Raw genomic sequence first — 16,614 nt, 5'->3', positions numbered from 1 at the left:
TGCTCTTGAAAGAAAGAGGACTCAGTTTAGGAAGAGTCAGGGGTGACTCCTAGTGGACCTCTGCCCCATTCACTGATTTATAACAGGCAGTGGGGGTGGGACACACAATCTCATCTATTTTGTAAGATCCCAGTCTTCTCCTTGTTGCCTCTTTGCCACTCCCCTCTCAGTGGATATATTCAGAACTATTAATTTTCCGATTAATGCATTACCTGAAAGGCAGAGGGGAATGATAAGATAGGGCACAGGAGCTCCTGCTTATTTTTAAATGTTCTTGTTTGACATAGGATATAATTAGAGCACAGATTGATGCTCCTGTTTAAAGTAGTAAATCAGTTTGAAATAGAGGATTTCAGTAAATCATTTATCACATCATTAAAACTGTAGAATTCCTGTGTTCACTAGACAGGAAAAACACCATAGTCATGTCATATATAACATGAGTATTGTTCATCTTTCCATATAAAGATAGTTAAATAAACTCATTACACATCTTTTTAACATAACTGTAAATAGAAAATACCATTAACTATAGCAAAGGCAAATCCATTGTTGGTGAGACTGGGATCTAACATAAAGAGGGGCAAAACAAGTTTCCTAATAACAATTAAAGTAATGGTTGTTAAAAACCGCTGGAAAATCACACATTCCCACAGATGACATTTGTGCATCACTATGGAAAAAGTTAAAGAAAGCTACATTTTCACTAAAATAAGGGATTAGAAGCAACGTTAGGGCAAACAATATGAACAAAACCTAGGAATAAGAATTACAAAGGCTACCACTGGTAGATATTCTGTGAAAGAAGTAATAATCCATTATCCTGCCAGGAACAGGGACAGGAGGAGGGTGCTAGTCCTGAAATGCTGAGGTTTCTTTCTTATAACCTGATTCCCAGAAGATGAAGGTGGACTAAGATACTGAGTTTTGGGAATGGCAGGTTTGAGGTCTAACCTTGCCTGCTGTATCTCTAACGTCCTGAATTAGAACCACCAGAATTTGAGCTATTTGTTAAGAATATGGTAATCCAGCAGAGGCATATTACAGACAAATTAACCAGTGTCAGCTCTGAGCTGTAGTTAAGTTAACCTTATTCAGACAGCCAGGGGAGATGCTCTAGTTTTATTTTTGCTGCTTGGATAAAATACCTGTGTAATGATATTAGGAGAGAAAGGTGTTCCTTTATCTCACGAGTTATGCAATAGTCCACTGTTTGGGGGAGTCTCATGTGAAAGGAAGTTTTAAAAGCTGGCCATGAGGCACCTGTACTGAGGAACACGGGAAGCAAATGCATACTTGCTCAGTTACTGGTTTACCTGTATTCAGCTTAAACTCCCCACTCTTAAAAAATAAAAGCAAAAAAACAAAAAACAAAAAACAAAAACATATGATACTCAGGCCTTCCTCACCATACTAAATAAAAAACTAAATATGAATCCAATTTAACCAATATATATTCTTAAGCTGCCTGTCTGGTCTTTGCAAATCTCTATTACATGTTAAGTTTTTCAAGGGGCCCCCTTGCCACCTCAGGATTTCAACTAGGCAGCAATACATTTAAAATACTTTTGAAATTCCCTTGCAAATATGTTTTATTCTGATTCACAGGATTAAATTGAATTACTAATGTAGCACAGTTGTCTAAACAAGAGTTTAGAAAAGAATCTGGGGTTTCTTTTCCATCTTCCCATGCAACGATATTTTCCTTGCTTGCTCTGCCCACACAGGGGTTGGATGTGCACGACAGTCCAAGTCTGAAGTCGCCAAAGTGTACTCACCAGCCTGATTAGTAGTGATACTGACTGCAGCAAACTGTCTCGGTGGTGAGCTCAGCTCTGACACCCCATTAATGGCATCGATCTCAAAGGTGTAGTTAGTGTGTGCCAGGAGATCTGTCACAGTCACCGTGGTGTTGGTGAGTCCGAGCTGCCGAGGGAGGAAGCGGACGTTGGGGCTGCAGGGCTCACACTGTCTCACATTCCACCCACATTTTTTACATATGATGTTGAAGGTGATATCTTTCCGGCCTCCTGTGTCCAGGGGCCAGCTCCAGTCCAGGATAACTGAGGTCTCGTTTATGTTAGAGATAACATTTCTTGGTGCGGATGGAGGTCCTGCAAAATAGTTCCACAAAAGATTAATGAACATTGCCTCTGATTTCCACTAAACAGGAAATGGGTACGTAATAAAGGACCCGAAGAGGTAAATATCTATCCTGTCCTTATTATCGGCTCCAATTCATCCTCAGAGGATCCATGAGATAATAGGCACATGGATCCAAGAGGAACGATCTCGCCCAGCTATGAACTGGAAATTTCTCCGCATGATTGAGGAGCTATTTACAGTGTCCAACAAAGAAATTTACTACTATATCCAATACCCTGGTGAATAGTTACGAAAACTTCAAGATTATGTTTATAAATCTTAGTTCCTGCCCCCGACCTTTTTTATTTACCGCGATCTATGACCAAGAGATAGAAAAAGGTAATAAAAATCCCCAAACCTAAATCCCCAATTGTAACCTCCCCTGTACTGGCGAGTAAATTCATTGCGAGATTCTAAAGTCAGATACAGAATTGCGTTTACTTTATACAGTGCTGCATTGCAGAAAATTTTTTTAAAACGAATTCATATTTATGTGATAAATGTTGCATTTGAGATGAGTCAAGCATGAAGAAGGAAACAGAGTTTTCAGTTTGCATATGGAAAACAGAAAGAAAAGGGCAATGCTTCATACACACATGACACACACACACACACACACACACACACACACACCTCAAAAACAAACAGCACAGCCACAGGATAAAACAAACCAATCCAAACATGGAGCATGGGTTGCAGCAGAACTACTCACGGGTACAAGCCATGGATGGAGGGTCTTTGTCTGCCCGGAAATAATTATTGTCACACCTGCAGTTCATTGAACCGTCTTCATGTGTCGAGCTGTGTGGTGGGCACTTAGCACACTTGGCAATACCATCTGAGGCCTTGTAGAAGCCTGGTCGACAAGCTGCAAACAAAATGGCTCTTTTAAGATCTCTGCAATTGTTTTGCATCTTGAAATGTGTAAAAAGATTACTGGATGTCAGAGCACTAATTTTTTTAAGAGAAAAATGAATTTGTCTCCTCCCGTAATTTACAGAAACAAGTAATGAGGGCAATGTGATTTCCCCTTGTATTCATTTGAATTTGATTTGCACCAAATGTCAAGGGAAATAAACCAAAAAAATAAAAGCCCCACGATTAAGATCACTTTGGCACTAAAGTACGGTGAGTTTTTCAGCTCGCTTCTTCACAGCTTTTCTTGGCATTGGACATTTTGTGGTGCGAATAAGGCAAAATTATGTCGTGATACAGTCATTCTGATTCTACAACATGAGGCACCGTGTGTCCTATCTGCACTGTAGTTACCACTAAACTGCCTGTTGACATGTTTTTACATTTCTATCTGTATAGAGCTTTCCGCTGAATACCTTAAGGGGCAGAAGGGAAAAAAAAATCACGGTGTGCCGCATATCTTAAGACTGTTAAAGGATTTTCCTGAGCAATAATTATTACTATTTGTCTGGATAATGTCTCTTAACTTCTAGGACAATGGCACACACCACAGGATTTAAGTTCATTTCCTAATCCACATCTGAAACGGAAAACGCTTTTCTCATTTACACTATTGTAGGTATGAATTGTTACTAGGTAAAAGTTTCTTGCAAATTAAAACTATGTCAATATTTTTTTTTCTGTGCACATCTCTGCATAATGTAGTTTTATAAGTCCAATAAGCTGTTTGTCAAACACTGATTATAGTTTCCCATTTAGACTCCTTATAGAGGACTGTCTCCCATTACTTTCATTTAGTCTGTGGAACATCTAACATGTTCCTCTGTTGCATTTGAATAATTGAAAAAGAAATTGGGAACTGAAACCACTGTGAAGTTTCTAACAAGAGTTCATTAGAAATTATTATAGGGAAGGAATTTCGCATCCAAATTCTGGGCTTTACCTTTTAAAATGCAAAATAAAGGATACCTTGAAATAGGATGGTTTGTGGCCTTGGTACATACATTAGCATGCACAGAGTGTAACCAAATTTAATAAATTTCTTCTATCAACTTTGTCTTGTGAATGAAGTGCTATTTTCACTCAAAGATAACTTATGTGGACAGCTGTTAACTTCTACAGCATAAAGCTCAATTCAGAAAGAATCAGCTCCATATACGCAATGAATTCACTCTTATTCACTCCCATAGATACAAGGATGGCTCAACATACAAAATCAACATCGTCCAACATATAAACAAACTAAAAAAAATTGATCATCTCATTAGATGCTGAAAAAAGCATTAAATAAAACCCAACACTCTGTTGCATTAAAGGTCTTGAAGAGATCAAGGGTACAAGGACCATTTTCTAAGCATAATAAAGGAAAGGCAATATACAGCAAGCTGACAGCCAACATCAAATAAATAGAGAAAAACTCAAAGCAGTTTTTACTAATAATATCAGGAACAAGACAAGGCTGTCGACTATCTCCATATCTATTCAACAAAGTACTTGAAGTTCTTGCTAGAGCAATAAGAAAACAAAGGGAGTTTAAAGGGACACTAATTGGAAAGGAAAAATCCAAACTTTTGCTATTTGCAGATGATATGATAGTATACATAACTGACTCCATAAATTCTACAAGGGAACTCCTATAGCTGATACACAGTTACAGTAATGTGTCAGGATGCAATATCAACTTTAAAGAAAAGTAGCTCTCCTATATACAAATGATAAAGGGACTGAAAAGAAATCAGAGAAACATTACCTTTTATAATAGCTACAATAACACAAAATATCTTGGGATAAACTAATCAAAGACATAAAAGACCTGCATGACAAGAACTTTAAGTCTTTGACAGAAGAAATTGTGAAAAATATCAGAAAATGGAAAAAATCTCCCATACTCTTGGATACGTACGATCAACACAGTAAAAAAAAAAAAAAAAAAAAAAAAAAGGAAATCCTACCATAAGCAATCTATAGATTCAGTGAAATCCCCATCAAAATCCCAGCACAATTCTTCACAGACCTCGAAAGAACAATATGCAAACAAAACCCAGACTACTCAAAGTTCCCTGGAATAAACTGAGAAAGATACAGAGGTAGAAGGGACAATTAGAGTCACATAACTGATGAAAATCATCCTGCTATTTTCTAGTTCCTAAAAAGATTGTCTATTCCAGGATTATTTTATAATATATGAATTATATATTCATTTTGTTGTTACACTGAGGTACTAATGAATAAATCCTATCATCTTAATCCAATCTGTACTGTAATACACATTTCCACCCCCATTGCCCTTAAGCACTTTTAGAAACGATTCATTTTTCACACCCTATCATGCCATCAGAAATGATATAAATTACATAACAAAACATGTATTCAACTTCTATTTCAATTTAATTCATTTCAAAATGGCTTTTAATTTTTAGGCAGGGCTAAGTTGCAGTGTGCTGTTGTAGCTTGTTATTTTGTTTGCTTGTAAATTTATCTGCAGGTTTTTGTTTGAGGCTTTTACAGTTTCAGCATCTGGCATAAAGGAATTCACTAAGTACTTGATCAGTTTTTCTTCATGTTGTAAATGCCTATGTGATATTTTTTAAATGAAAAAGCCACATCTTAACTACATTACACTCCATCTAGATTATTGATAACACTTGAATATAGCTATAATCAATAAGTCTATGCACTTTAAGATAGTAGTTGCAGTTAATAAGTCTACAAGGTACAAACATGGCTCAAGCTAGTAAAGAGAATTTGTTCAATCATTGTTGCATAATAATAGTGATAATAAAATTAGCTATAAACATATTCAATTTAATATATTTGCCAATTAATTAATTTTGCTTAGGATATTGGATAGGCATGAAGTGATACTTATCTCCAATTCTAATCACAACAAAAGGGCCTTCAAAAGGCTTGGTGGGGTACGCCTGTAGTCTCAGCACTTGGGAAGCATAGGCAGGTGGATCTCTGTGAATTCCAGGCAGGCCCAGGGCTACACAGTGAAGCACTGTCTGAAATAAAAGTCGGGGGCACTCTTGAAATGTTAAGTGAGCTATAGACATCTACAGATGGAGTGTAATTTGATAGGCCTCATGAAATTTGAGATGGAAGTGGCCACTAAGACTTAATTAAATCCACAAATAGATCAATATGTAAAGGTAAATTATTATTTAGTGACATATTACCAGCATTGTGAAAAACCCTTAATCTTGCTTGTTAATAGAATTCTGATTTTGTTGAGCATTGTAAACTGCCATGTATTCCCTTATTCATATTTTATGTCAACTATGAAATAGTGGCAAAAGTAAAACCAAAAATTGTGACCAAAATAGCAGAATACTCAAGATGGACACATAAAGCTGTTTTTGTTTATTATATGCAATTCTAACCTTAACTGTGAGAGCATTATGCCTGTAATGACAGTAGCTTACAAGAGACAGAGAACTAAAATTTAAGAAAGTCAGAGGAATATGTACCTTATACTTAATGATTCACCCAACACCTGTCTGGAAATTTCTTGAAATTTGAAAGATTATGGCTCATGTTAATGCAAATAAACAAATAAAGCAGAGCTTTGGGAATGTGTAATAATCCTAGGAAATCACATTAGCCAGGGTAGATATGTGTTACATCTGAGAACTGACTTTCAGAAAGTAAGTCACACTGAGGACAGAGTCTGCATATTCTGACAACCAAGAGCTAGAGTGGTTGAAATATCCAACTACTAGTATCTATTTACTAATTGAGTATCACACCCACAATATGTTCTCTACTAACATCTAAATTTAGTAGACACATAATCAGTCCTTCTGAATGACAACCGTATACACACTTACGTGGAATCATACAGCATTTAAAATAGCATAGATATGAATCTGCTTATTTAATCTTCTGGATTATTCAAACAAAGGGGGGGGGAGAAAAGAGGATGAAGTAGACTCGGAGAGAAGTGATAACTTATCTGAGATGAAGAAATTCTGTGAAATAGTTCATAGTAGAAAGGTACTTTTAAATCTGTTTTTATTTCCCTCCTCTTTTTTTTTGTTTCTGTTTTTTTTTTTTTTTTTTTTTTTTTTTTTTTTTTGAGTCTAGATTTCTCTGTGTACAAGCCCTAGCTATCCTGGAACTAGCTCTTTAGTCCAGGCTGACCTCGAACTCACAGAGATCCACCTGCCTTTGCCTCCTGAGTGCTGGGATTAAAGGCATGTACCACCACTGTTGGCTTCCTTTGGTTTTTTGAGAGAGCATCTTGCAATAGAGTCCTGACTTGCCTAGTACTAACTGTATATCCCAGAGTAGCTTAGGAAATACAGTTCTCTTGCCTCTTCTGCAATATTTTGGATTACAGATTATGCTATCATGTAAAACTTATTTTTCTGCCTTCAATTTTAAGAAATAAACAATTTACTCACTGAAACACGACTTTCATATAAAATTTAAACTGCATATATGCATGTTAGAAAAATAATCATCTAAAATTACTTAAGCGTAAGCTTATCACCCCTAAATTTAGTCGTTTTGTCTTCTACAACAAATAGGAAACATTTTAAGAAGCAGTGGTGTTGTTGTCTACATATCTCCCGCAAAGTTTTTTTTTTTTTTTTTTTTTTTTTACGTTTCATACTTATTGCTTATATGGGGAAATGGGAAAGTACATTATTGGAAGAAGAGAGAGAGACTGTTAATTTCAAAAACAAAGTAAAAACAGAAACTATGGTTTCTACACTCAATTTTAGACTTCAGAAGTTCAAGACAAGAGAAAAATCCATGAATTCCAGACCAACTTGGGCTACAGAGTGAGGCCTTGCTTCAAAACAAATAAACAAGCAAAACAAATAGGGTGGCATGCTGCACTAAACAAGTATGCAGACAATAAATTCTTCCTTTCTTATTATATTACAATTTCTCTGAATCGTCCACTGAAACTAGGGATATATTTGAAAATAAAACTTAAGAATGTATTTTCACATAAAAAGTAATTACTTTTGAGAAAACAAAAATTTATAATGGGAAGGTTTTATACACACATATGTGTGCATGCTAATATATGTGTTTATATTAACATAGATAGAAATATTTCTTTATCCTACATTAAAGCATCTTCTTCCCAGGCCGGAAATTAATTAATACTTAAGTAACTATTTATCAAATATGGACTGTCCATTTTCAAAAAAAAATATTTATGGAATTACTGAAGACTTTACATTAAAATGCACAAATATCTGCTTCTCTTCCTTCATTGTAAAACGAGGGCTGTAAAAATTTACATATTTCCTTCATGCAAATATATTTTATATGCTAAGAAGATAACACCTAGAAAAGAAAAACCATTTTCAAGTAAAGATTAGAAATTTGATGTGATAATGTGTTTTTTTCAAGGTTGTCCTCTTGCCAGTGATTCCTTAATGGTAGAATTACCTCTGTGAGCTACCATCTCTGGTTTTTCCCTGTTTTTGAAGTTGTTAAGCTTCCTCTGACCTTCCAAAAAGCCACTACTATAGAGCAAATACAAGAAACTCTTCAAAAGACATGTACATCGAAACATTTTATTCTGCATTTGTTTTTAAGATTTCATTTGTGGGTATATATGTATTTTTGTGCATATTTCTTCCACATGTTTGTGGATACCAGATCCCAAGGACCTGGAAGCATTTGTGAGGTTACCGATATGGATGCTGGGAATGGATCTCATGACCCCTGGAGTAATTGTTGATTTTCCTCATCACTGAGCTATCTCTCCAGCCCTAGAATTTAGTTTGAAACTAAAACCCTCAGCTTTAAAGTCAAGGATTACTGTTATACACACCAGTCACTAAATCAATAAGCAAAGAATATATAAACAGATTTAACCTGGCTGCCAAATTATATAACTCAAATTTATAACTTCCCTTAGGTAATCTGGTAGCAAAATATTCTTGGTCAAATGCTGATAAAAAATACTATTCATATATTTCAACTCCATCTTATAAAACCAAGGGCAATTAACATTCAGATGTTGTAAGTGATAAGGAAGTCTTGTGCCAACTCTTTGTTTTTCCTGTTAACTGATTGATTATGTGGTCCTAGGTATGTTGTCTGTGCTGTTACACAAGATATTTTAAAACTAGTTATGAATAATAACTCTCATCTTTGTTTTTAATACATAAATGAATGAGTATAATGAACCAGTTTATAATAATCATTGATTTAATGTGAGAAAGGCATTCCCTCCAGCCTACTACATTTTAGCAGGGATTTCCCAAAAATCAGACCTCTTTATGTCTTTGGTTTCTTATGTGATGTAGGCACTAACGTATTCTTTGAAGTTTTTTTTTTTTTGAAAGTAAGTAGATGGATTTGGAAAGAATCATTCTGAGTGAGATAATACAGTCCCAGGCGAGCAAATGCTACATAATTGCTCTCACTTGTGAATGCTATCTTTGAATGTTTACATATAAGTGTTTCATTTGGAATGGTCATGGAAATCATAAAATATCAAGTGTCCTTTTTGGAGAGGCTTTGAAGGGCACTGAAGGGATTTATGGAGAAGAAAAGGATACACTTATATATGGGGGCAGTTAAAGTAAAAGAGGAAAATTAGAAGGGATAAATACTACTAAAGTCATCAGAACAGTTATGTAGAAACCTCCTAATGTAGGACTTGCCTATAGTCTATCTACATAATAGCTAAAAAACAGTTAAAAATGGAGGTACCCTCTAACAGGACAACAATAACCCTCTTAGATACTAAATGGTAAAAAAAAAAAATAAGTCTGATACAGAAAATGAGTTACTCCTTTTGGAGCCATTTATAAATAAGGTCCCAAAGATTTCCAAATACAGTCATTGCTCTTGGTTACTCTGTCAAACTTTACAAAAAGGCCCTGTTGCTAAAGATACCCCATATTTCGATCATAGAACAGAGAGAAATCCAAATGGGATTTTACTGGATAATTCATCCCTACTGACTTGATTTTATAGTGTTGCAAGTTTCTATGCATGCTTCTGTAGAAACAAAGTAATCTCTATAAACCAGCTGTGGAACGGAGTTTGGGGTACAAAGTTCCATTCCTAACCAAAAAGCTGTCCATAGTCCTTGGTTGCTCAGAAAAAAAGAGCGGGTTTGCTTTAAGTGTACCCCCTGACACTGATCAGGTTCGAGAGCAAGGTTGCAGTCCTAAGAACATTTCAGAAACACAAGTTGTCTTTAAGGAATTTTAAAAAAGGACACAAAGTTGCATGGACAGAATGAGCTCGAACTGCTATTGACCAAGTTGTTTCCTAATCCCCTTCAGACTAGATACTTTAAATTAAATCTTCTGGGAGGCTGAGGAGATTATTTTGTGCATGTGAAATGCACACTCATAAGGGCCCAAGTTTGAATTCCTAACAGCTGTGTAAGAAGCTGCATGTGACAGTGTATATACCTATACCTTCAGTACTAGGGGAGAGGTGGTGACGGAAGAAACTCTGGTCCGCAGCAAAACTCTATGTTCAGTGTTACAAAGAAATAAATTAAGGTGATAGATCAGGATACAGACATCTTCCTTTGTCAACATTCTGTATTTGTAGATATCTGTAGATAGATACACATGTGTATATCTACAATACTCATATAATCATATACGATCATACAAATCTCATTTGGTGAAAATTAATCAAAATGTTGAATTAACTTAAATTTAATAATTACAAAACGATACGAGTTTATTCTCTTTTAATAATAAAGAAAATTGTCAGATGACAAAATGTTAAAAATACAGTTTAAAAGAAATTGCCTTTACTTTCTTTAAATAAGTTTGCACTGAGGATGAGTTTGCCTTCCTTTCCTAATTAGGCTTTATTACTCTTATTTGCAGTGGTGAGTTAGTGAAGATATAGTTGTTCTCTTATTGAGAAGGTCCCAAAATTTACAGAGAGGGAGGGGAAAGATGACTACCATGGAGCAGATGGGATGGCTCCTGTCAGGGTTGCATTTGTCACCTTGACACAAACCTAGACATGCCAGGGAAGAGAAATATATTGTTTGAGAAAAAGCCTCCCTTATATTACCTGGTCCTGTCTATGAGTCACACTCTTGATTGCTCATTGATGTGGAACAGTCATCCCTGGGCAGTTGACCTCAGCCATATGAAAAAGCCAGTTAAGCAAGCCATGAGAGTTTAGCCTGTCAGTGAGCAGCTTTCCTCCATGGTCCCTGTCTCTCCTCTGACCTGGCTTAAGCTCCTGCCCTTCCTTCCATCCGTGATAGACTATGATTAAGATGTGGGTGACATATACAACCTTTTGCTTTCCTAAGCTGATTCTGGGTACTACAAAGGAAAGCAAATTAGAACAAGGCACCTGCCTGTATTAATCTGGGAACAAAGCAAATATTAATAAAATTACAGAAGGAAATCAACATTATTTTAATCTGTAGAGGAAGAATTAAAAATATCTTGAGAACTTGCAATTCTATAGGTGAAAAAACAAAACAATTACATAGAAATTAAACACCTTATGCCCATAGATCAGGTTAAAAATACAAGCCCCAACAGAGAATAAAGAAGAAAAAAATGAAACACGACTTATTGCAGGCACAGTGCATATACTGAGTAATGGTTACAGAAGCGTTTTGAGACTCAAGGTTGGCCTCCTCCCCAAAGCACACAGCACACTTTTCTTGTAGGTTGTAATTGATGGGTTTGAGCTCTGCTGATACTGAGAGTGGATCAGGTTACCATAGTGAAAGAAAAACAAATGCACTTAGTAAACCTTGGTGGCTACTGTTGAAAGAAATTAGACAGCCTTTAGCTACAAAGCGAAGTTTGTCTCCCAACTGACTAATGTGGCTGACTTTTAGAAGAAACATGGTCCTAATTAAGATTTAAAAGGCTCATTTCAATTTGAATTAAGTTTAAATTATAAAACAAAGCTGTTGGTAAATAGTACTCTTTCAGTATTCAGACATTAGCTGCTACACACAAGGCTGTTCCACCAATTCCCAGCTATAAATACAAACTATTGGCCAGAACCACCACTGACTAAACAGTCGATTTCCTGGCCTTACAAATCCAGGTCTGACAGGGGCTATTTGCCCGTACAAGGTCAAAGCAACTGTTTATTCTCCCAATGAGCTGGACTGCTCTATCTTACAGGAATTCTATTCTTTGTCATCTGAATAGAGGTACAATGCTTGGTGGCAAGACTAGGACATTTCCATGCATTGGAAGTGCCTCTGTTTAGTCATTAAACTGCCTGCAAATCACATCCCTGACAAAATGATCAAGTGTTTCCTTCTTGGGCTACTTCCTTTCTAAAAAAGCAAAACAAAACAAAAAAGTGCCTAAGGTAAAATGCTATTACACAGAATTCACAACACTATGGTACGGCTCAAAGATGGCTTGGCAACAAGACTGTATTGTGTTTGTTGGTGTCCTATCAGATTAAGCAGGAGAAGTACCAGTAACATTGAAATATGTCCATTTTGCTTTTGCCATGGAGAATGCTAAATGTGCCTGATGCTGACAGTATGCTTTGCTATCTTTTCTCTGCATTGCTTTCTAGGAAGAACTGTCTGTCCTAAGAGTGGAAAAATATTTATTAGTAAAAAAATGTATGTGGAGAGAAAGAATATGACTTTTATGAGATCTTAACACAATGAATTTTAATGTTCAATACCCAAATCCACACCTGAGACAGAAGCAGTGTCCATTTGAAACTTTTGGCATAAAATTAGAAGTTTTCCTGAAACTATAATAGAATTAAAATGTTTAGGGACTGTCCCTATAGGAACTAGGGAAGAGCTAAATCCTGTTTACATCTGAATACTCCCTTTGTTGCATTAGGATGTCCTTCTCAGCATGGGAATTGTGAGAAGAGAATGAGAACCACCTCCAATCCCACCTTGATCTTTGTTGCTTTTAGAACATAGAGCTAAAGGAAATATTTAAATATAAAATATACCATGTGCTATATGTCTAAGATTAAGAGTTCAAAATCCAGTGCAGGGGCTTGAGATGAGTAATGACCAGAAGATTTACTTTACATGGATAAAAAAAAAAGAACGGCTTGCCTCAAGTATGTTCAACCACATGACGTCATGGTAATATTGATAAGTTAGAAGAAAAATGATTCCTTAAATTTGGAAAGCAGTTAAATAAATAACATTATATTCATGTATTTTATGAGAACATAATACCAATTTATTACATTTTTGATAACATTTATACTTTATATGTAAATATATTTGTATTTTGGTATATTAAAAACAGGTCAAAGTTATGTATCATCTGTTCTTACGTTTTATCCATTTTTACTAATTCACCAAATCTGATAAATGTTATCTGTTATCAAATAAACTTAAGATCTTAAAAACTAAATGGATTTACATGTAAGACAAAGACATTGTGTGTGTGTGTGTGTGTGTGTGTGTGTGTGTGTGTGTGTGATTTGAACATTGTGTACAAGCCATGGATGCAAAGTATGTAGAAATACAGATATGCTGCTGACGTCTCCCAGCCATCTCTCTTCTCCAGTCTGTTTCTATTGACTGTCTGATGAATTCACACACAAACTCATCACAGGTTTTATTTGAACTGATTTCTACTATATTACACTGTTCCTTATTCTTACTTTGTTGTGGGGCAATGGTCTGTATTCCATCAATTGTATTTTAAATAAACGCTGATTGGCCAGTAGGCAGGCAGAAAGTATAGGCAGGAGATCCAAACAGGAAGTAGAGGTGGGTCAATGAGAACAGGAAAATTCTGGGAAGAGGACACAGTCCGACCCAGCCAGAGAAGAAGCAAGATGTGACTACCTTGCTGAAAAAGGTACTGAGCCATGTGGCTAACACAGATAAGAATAATGGGCTAATATAAGTTGTAGGAGTTAATAAGAAGCCTGAGCTACTAGGCCAATTAGTTAATAACTAATGTAGACCCCTGTGTGATTTCTTTGGGAATTAACAATTTCAGGGAACCAGGCCGGACAACATTGCTTCTCCACATTTCTTTGAAAAATGCACTATAGCTGTGCATGAAGATTGAATATTCTGATAACCTGCTAATGTCAATTTCACACTTTTTTTTTTTTTTTTGGTTTTTCGAGACAGGGTTTCTCTGTGGCTTTGGAGCCTGTCCTGGAACTAGCTCTTGTAGACCAGGCTGGTCTCGAATTCACAGAGATCCGCCTGCTCTGCCTCCCGAGTGCTGATCTCAAGTAATTAGCTCTCCACTTGAGAAATTTTTTCAAGAAATAATGTATTATTTTTAAAATCTAGAAATTAATTAAAAATCTATGAAAGATGTCAATCGTGAAGGAAAAGCATACAGAGTTTTGTGTGGTGCCAGACAAAACCGGAATATTTGCGAGTTTGTTTACTAAGCTGAAATCTAACTCTCTGAAGTGTGTGACACTCTGACATTTGCTTATCGAAGGAAAAGCATTATCATTGAATTTTGTCAGAAATCATTGCATGAGGATTTAGTCTTTAAAATTAATATACATTAAAACTGTTGGTTTATATTTTAAGGAAATATTTTCAGTTTTCAAATTTATACCTTAATCATTCTTATAATGCTGTAAGTTTGCCATAATACTTACATTTTTTACTTTAGTCAAATTACTGAAATGATGTTATGATTTCAAACCGATTGGATTGAAAATAAAGCTATCATGCTTAATTTGTGTATTTTTGCCTTATTGTTATATTAGTATAATATAATATATATATAATATATAATAATATTATAGTATAATCAGTTAGAGGATGGATAACATTAAGCTTCATTAAATATTTGCTCTTAAAAATTTCACAGCTAAGCCATTTTAAGGAACCAGTAAGACAAAGTAAAAGAATAATGCAACTGGAGAGTGTTCCTTAATGTACTTTTATGATTATGGTAAGTACCTGATCCAGGAGTGAAAGCAAATTTCTATAAACAGATAAGAATAGATTTCATCCCAACAACCATTTCAAGTTAAAATAAATGCACAGGATATTATTCTTAAGACTAGCTTAATACATCTTTCCAAATACTTTAGGTCAAAAGGAGGAGCATTCACTTTGTATATATACAAAGTATATATATATATATATATATATATATATATATGTATATATATGTATGTATATATGTGTGTGTGTTTATATGTATGTATGTACATATTTGATTGACTTAATTAATTCCTTAAGGCAATCATTGGTCTTGTTTTGTATTTAGTTAATTTGGTTTAGACCCTGTTATGAACTGAGAAAGTAAGAGGACCAAGAAGGAAATGGGAAGAGTACCGAGACTGCTACATTTTATTCCAGCACCACACATTTTTTTGCTTTGGAAATGTAGATAGATTTCTCACACTGTCTGCATAACCCTTGACAGATCTCCAAAAGCAAACAGTTATCACTGTATGCAGCATAACAAGTACTATACTGTAGTTGCCATATTCTCAACATTCATGGAGACCTGTCATTTAGTTTTTCAAGAATATCACCAAAGTTAAAAATGTGTTTTCCTATTATTAAGTTTTGTTTATAAATTTAATACTTTAACCTTCATTTTACATTCCAACTACAGTTCTCCCTCCCATCCCTCCTCTTGCCCTACTCCCACCCCCCACATCCCACCTCCCATCCACTTTTCCAAACAGGTAAGTGCTCCCACGTGGAGTCAACTAAGTCTGACACATTAAGTTGTTGCAGGACCAAAACCTTCCTCTGTAGTAATGTTGAGCATGGCACCAACCGTAGGAAATGGGCTCCAACAAACTAGCTTTATGCCCAAGGGATAGATCCAACCAATGGCCTCTCAGATAGTCCAAGTTTCACTACTCTCTTCCACATGCAGTGGGCTTAGTTCAGTCTTACGGAGGCTCCACAGTTGTTGGTCTAGAGTTTATGATTTTCCCCACGAGCTTGGTTCAGCTGTCTCTGTAGATTTCTCCATCACGATCTTGACCTCCCTTGCTCATATATTCCCTCCTCCCCTCACTTCTGTTAGATTCCGGAGCTCGGCCTGGAGGTTGGTTGTAGATCTCTGCACCTGGTTCCTTTGGTTACTGGATGAAGGCTCTATGACGATAGAGTGTTCACCAATCTGATTACAGGGGAAGGTCAGTGCAGGCACCCTTTCCATTATTGCTAGGAGTGATGTAGGATTTCCCTCTGTATGCTGCGATTACCATTGATAAATAAAGGAACTGCTTTGGGCCTATAGCAAAGCTATAGGGGAACAGAGCTAGGCAGGAAAAGTAAACTGAATGCTGGGAGAAAGAAGGGCAGACTGGAGAAGAAGCCATATAGCCCACCAGAGATAGACACCAGAACTTTTCTCAGAGAGGCACAGTCTCGTGGAGATACATAGATGAACAGAAATATGTTAAATTAAGATGCAAGAGTTAGCAAATAAGAAACTAGAGCTAATAGGCCAAGCAATGTTTTAAATAATATGGTTTCTGTGTGATGATTTTGGGGATGAGCAGCCAGGAACAAACTAGCAGCCTCCTTCCAACACTAGGAGTCCTAGCTAGGGTCATCCTTGTGGATTCTTCAGAATTTTCCTAGCACTAGGTGTTTCCCTAACCCTACAGTGTCTCTCT

The 16,614-nt window shown here is 36.0% G+C and overlaps 1 protein-coding gene across 1 annotated transcript in view; it reads right to left on the bottom strand.

Moving 5' to 3' along the window:
- LOC121465332 (ephrin type-A receptor 3) overlaps window positions 1-2,984 on the bottom strand; it is a 99,049-nt gene extending 96,065 nt beyond the window's left edge. Inside the window, exons 1-2 of the mRNA XM_041678553.1 lie at window positions 2,858-2,984; window positions 1,779-2,114 (exon numbers count right to left, since the gene is read on the bottom strand). Coding sequence (XP_041534487.1) covers window positions 1,779-2,114; window positions 2,858-2,924 — 403 coding nt within the window. The 5' untranslated portion in view covers window positions 2,925-2,984. The remainder of the gene's footprint in view (window positions 1-1,778; window positions 2,115-2,857) is intronic.
- Between the last annotated feature and the right edge of the window lie 13,630 nt (window positions 2,985-16,614).

Source organism: Microtus oregoni, unplaced genomic scaffold (genome assembly GCF_018167655.1).
Source record: "Microtus oregoni isolate MIOR12 unplaced genomic scaffold, Mior012 000030F_ref0000283, whole genome shotgun sequence".
Taxonomy (NCBI): domain Eukaryota; kingdom Metazoa; phylum Chordata; class Mammalia; order Rodentia; family Cricetidae; genus Microtus; species Microtus oregoni.
This window is presented reverse-complemented; position numbering and strand designations above follow the sequence as displayed.